The 4,745-nt window shown below is 47.8% G+C and overlaps 1 protein-coding gene across 1 annotated transcript; it reads left to right on the top strand.

Moving 5' to 3' along the window:
- Positions 1 to 1,052: 1,052 nt before the first annotated feature.
- LOC119161727 (uncharacterized) lies at positions 1,053 to 4,351 on the top strand. Its single transcript, XM_037414246.2, has 2 exons — positions 1,053 to 1,160; positions 3,706 to 4,351. Exons 1-2 carry the CDS (start codon positions 1,149 to 1,151, stop codon positions 4,015 to 4,017), a joined length of 324 nt encoding a protein of 107 aa, XP_037270143.1. The 5' UTR covers positions 1,053 to 1,148; the 3' UTR covers positions 4,018 to 4,351.
- Positions 4,352 to 4,745: the final 394 nt, after the last annotated feature.

Raw genomic sequence — 4,745 nt, 5'->3', positions numbered from 1 at the left:
ACCGAACCGCGCGTTTCGCTATCAGCGCCAAACGCGGAAACTGCAGGCGCCGACGCTTCTGGCTCTGACCGCTCCGCTCTGCCGGACCGTTTGCGGAAAGGAGTGACCGATGCGGTGTTTGTTACCTATATAGATGGATAGATATATGAATACACGCGCCAACTCATACAGAGAGGAGGGTGTGGCGGCGTAAATTGTGTATAAATAAATTAACAAAAAGATGCACATAGATAAAAAAAGCCTAGAAGACAGCCCGTCTAATATTAAGACCCCTCCCCGTTCTTTATCTCTGCGTCCAGTTTCGTGTATCGCTTCCCCGGCCGATCGAGAGCAACCTGCCGGCGGCTGGGCTCTCGGAATTAGAAATACTGGCATCCGCTCTCATCGGCAAACGCCGGCGTTTACAAGGCAAGAACGCTGACAGCGCTAGAGATTCACTGTCGACAAGAGCAAAGCAAGAACGACTTTAAGAAACGAGAAGTAATGTGGGAGCACTGTAAATATTTGAATGGCGCTACAGTTTTTGTCTCTCACTGTCGAGGCGTGGGTCCCCTGTGCGCGTGTCTTCTCGCCCGGCAGATTGCTTTCATTGCGGGGGGGGGGGAGGGGGGGGGCACCAGAATGGGACGTCGATTGCAAGTCCGCCGTTGGGCTACGCAAGGGTGCAAGCGAAACGTGATAAGAATTGTGCTCGATTGCTCGGACCTGGCCGAAGATAATTACGTTTCACCGAATGCGCTTTCTTTTAGAAAGTGGCGAGAGACGCGAAAGCCCCAGAAACCCAACTACTAAGAGAGAGACAATGAGAGAGAGAAAAAAATAAACGCATTGTTTAGCTGTACGCATTTGCTGCGCTCTTTTAGAAAGGAAGCCTTTATCGCACCTCATTTTCTCTTCAGGCGTTCCACGGAGACAAGCTAACTTGTCGTAGCTCACCCTTATTCGGCCACCTCGCACCTCTCTTTTTCTTGGCGCCATTTTCCCTCACTCCTGCGATAGGCGTTGGCGAATGCCCGCTTCCTGTCTCTCACACCGTATATAAAGACCAACGGCCCACTCGGACTTCCATCACTCGAGCTTTCCTCCGCTCCAACGAAGCACTTTCAGGAATTTTTCAGCCCGCCTGTGCTGCAACGCCAACCGTCGCCATGAACGCTGCGGTAAGTTGGAACCCCGCTTGGCTCGCAAACTGGGCGCGACGCTCGGACTTGAAAGTTTATTCATTTCATCCGAGTTCATCACGCGGCCGCTAGAGCCCGCCACGCGGATACGACGAGTGCCGTGTGGTCGAGTTCTTGTTCTATACTCGCGTATGCATAGAGGAGTTTCGCAGTGCAGTCAAGATGTAGGCGAAATTGTCTACGACGCGTTCATTCACCTTGAACAATTTACGTTGCACTTATCACTAAACTTACTCATAACCGCATCGGAACATAGCGCAAGTAGCCAATATAAAAAAGGGGATTAGGGTGACAGCATAAACACTGTGAATTATGCGCGTAAATTCACACGGTGACCCTCCTCATCGTCCGCTGGAGCATTCATGAAGTAATGCATTGGGGAGAAATCCGAGCTCGTTGTTTCATCATTTGGAAGCTACAGGGACGGCTGTCAAACTGACCATTACACGGAGGTGTGTTCAAAAAAGCGGCGCGACACAGCACGTGGGGACCAGAAGCGCATGGTTGCCTCTCGGCTACCTCACCGAGACGCAGCTGCGCATTTGGATCAGCTACGTGCTTTGCATTTTCTTTTTTTTTTCTTCACAGCGATGGAAATAAATACACGAGGGTCTGTGAACCGTCTGTATAATCAGTCTATTTATCTGCTTATATTACGAACGGCGACGAAATTGCGTCTGTAGATTCTCGGGTGACTCGGTGCAAGTCTGCTACGCAAATGTAGATTTCAAGCGAAGTCCGCGTGTATGAGATATAAAGTGATTGTATTGACGCGAGATTTTATTAAAGGAGGCCTCTCCGTGAATCAATGAATGAATCGCATAATAATTTAATGCAATAAATGAAGAATTTCATGACATTGAAAAACATTGGCAACTGCCAACTCTTCGGTTTCAACTTTCCCCTAAGGTGCTATTTTTTCATTCACTTCTATCTGGTTTATCCCAGAGTAAATACAACTGCATGATCGTAGCACGATAGTGTTGACATACATATATAAGTTCACTCTAATTTAGAGCTTGTCAAGAGATGTGGATAATAGCATTCACATATAGTGTTAATATATTTGCATCTGCGATTCCGAATACACAAGGACCCACAGGAAAGAGGGAGAGATCAGGCTGTCTACTGCCGCCTATATAGAGGGCCACAACACCAACCACAACTTCGGTAGCAATGCTGGAATAAGGCTGTGTTCGCACTCATGTGTTAGTCATTGTAATTTTCTCCTGCATTAAACGATGCGTGTTGTGCCACCCTGTAAAGGCAATTAACAAGAGGAGGTGACATCCCTTTCGCCATGAATAAATACGTTCTATTTATCGAGAAGCTCGTCTAATCGGTCATCACTAAAGTGTAGCCTGGCAATTTTGTAACCATTCTAAGTAGTTCATAGACAAACAAGCATTTTCAAAAAAAAGTGTGCGAGTGATCCCTGAATTCAAGTCACCGTAACAGCAAATAAGGTAACGGACGTATCTGCTATTTCGTTGTCAAGTTATATTTCTATCTTATTGCCGGGAACTCCAGGTCATGGGATTGAATCCCGGCCTCGGCAGCCCAATTTTTGGTGAAAAAAAAAAAACTTGATGCCCGTGTGCTTAGATTTAGGTGTGCCTTAAACTAACTCTGGGGGCCTGAATTTCCAAAGCACTTCACTACGGCATTTCTAATAATCATATCATAATTTTGGGACGTTAAGCTTCACTATTAACCTAAGCAATAATTATTAATTAGTTGATCTATTGCTTGGTACACCGGAAGCCAAACCAGTCATTTAGCCAGTACTGCGTCGGCCTCTACTCTTACCGTAAATAAGCGTGCAGTGTTTCCTTAAATTGATACCGATACATTAAATTGGAAAAAGAAACCTACGTGCGTTGTTCCGTTCCGTATTACATCAGTAACACTTCAGTTCTCCGCATGGTTCGATTAGTTCAAGAAAATAAGCAAGCGCAAACTTAGTATTTCGCACTTTTTTTTCATGTGGTCTGAATTTTCCGAACACGAAATACATTCAAAGTGTTTTTTGTACCCTTCAATAGCTTTGTGAACAGCTAAAGGAGGCACAAAAACGCGAATTTTTCGTGCCGTGATTCAGGCTTCCATTGTTCAAGTTAATTCACTCGTCCAACTTTTTCACACGTATAACTTAATTCACTCGTTTAACTTAATTCACTCGTCTAGAAAAGCTACTTGTAAGCCCGTTTCATAAAGTTCTCACTTCTTGACTCATGCAGTGCATTCCCTATAGAGTTCTCTATATAGCGTCTTTTCAATTTACCTCTCAGCAGTAGCGTGCAAGGAACCCAGAAACATGTGTTGCCGGCTTGGACAGTCTTCGAAGTGCTTCCTTTCTCTTTCATTTTTTATTGGGGGGGGGGGGGGGGGGGGGCGCTTTCTTCACGAGAAAGTCAGAACTATGAAACCGTGAATGCAACGCCGCATCAGCTACTTTTGTGCAAGTGCATACTGGCGTTTCTCTATTAACACTTAAACTTATGTAAACATTTCGTGCACGCAGTTCGTCGCTCTCCTCCTGTGCGCCTGCGCCGCCGCCGTCCTTGCTGGTGACCTCGGTCACTACGGTGGCTTCGGAGGCTTTGGCGGCTACGGCGGATATGGCGGATACGACGAAGGCCACAGCTATGGATACCACAAGACTGTCCCGGGCCCTTCGTTCCTGGTTAAGACCGTGCATCACGTCAACAAGCTTCACCAGGGCGCGCATCTCGTCGGTGGACACTACGGACATGGTGGCTACGGAGGCGGCTACGGAGGCGGCTACGGCGGCGGCTACGGTGGTGGCTACGGCTTCGGAGGCCTCAAGCACTAAGTACAGACAGTGCCTCGTGGGACGCGCACGCGGATGTCCTCTCAGTCTAAATAGAGGATTCCGAGCGCCCGTCCCGCAAGGGTACAATTCGGCAAGCATCAGGGATTTTTTCCGTTGCGGTCGCTCTGGTGCCGTCACGGGGCGTAACTGTGTATACGCGTGTTTTTATTGCGTCTCCTGACGGCTGCAGTGATGCTGCGCGGCTAATGCGCTTCTGACGAAGGTTCGCAAGAAGAACAAACCGCTGGGTTGCGGGATGCCTTCACTCACTCCCTGAAAGCAACGCAAGACAGAAAAAGATGTGTACCTTCGAATAAAACCTGCAGAAGCGTGACTTTTTTCTTTTTGCATCTCTCTTTGTCACTAGTAGATGTTACTTTCACAGCGGATGGTTCTACGCATACATTCACCCGAATGACCTGTCATGCGGCCGAACAGAAGCCGAGCCACACACGTGCGTACTTGCTTAAAACGTAGCGTGGTTTCATCCGCAGGAGAAAGAAAGGTTTCCAGCCATCCAAGAAATCTTGCCTGTCACTAGGGAAGAGGACAAAAAATGGAGCAAACAGATGGTGCAGTGTCATTTGTTTTGTGCAGACTTGGTCGTGCGGCCGGCAGGGCATGGTCAAGGCCTTGCAACGAGTATACGGTATACGCGTCAGCTGGCAGGGCTCCAGCCAGCATGACTTGATGACTCGAGTGTAAGATCTTCGGGCTATGGTCGAGCT

The sequence above is a fragment of the Rhipicephalus microplus genome, chromosome X (genome assembly GCF_043290135.1).
Source record: "Rhipicephalus microplus isolate Deutch F79 chromosome X, USDA_Rmic, whole genome shotgun sequence".
In the NCBI taxonomy this organism is placed as follows: Eukaryota; Metazoa; Arthropoda; class Arachnida; order Ixodida; family Ixodidae; genus Rhipicephalus; species Rhipicephalus microplus.
The sequence above is the reverse complement of the archived record's forward strand: the minus strand, read 5'-3'. Positions and strand labels throughout refer to the sequence as shown.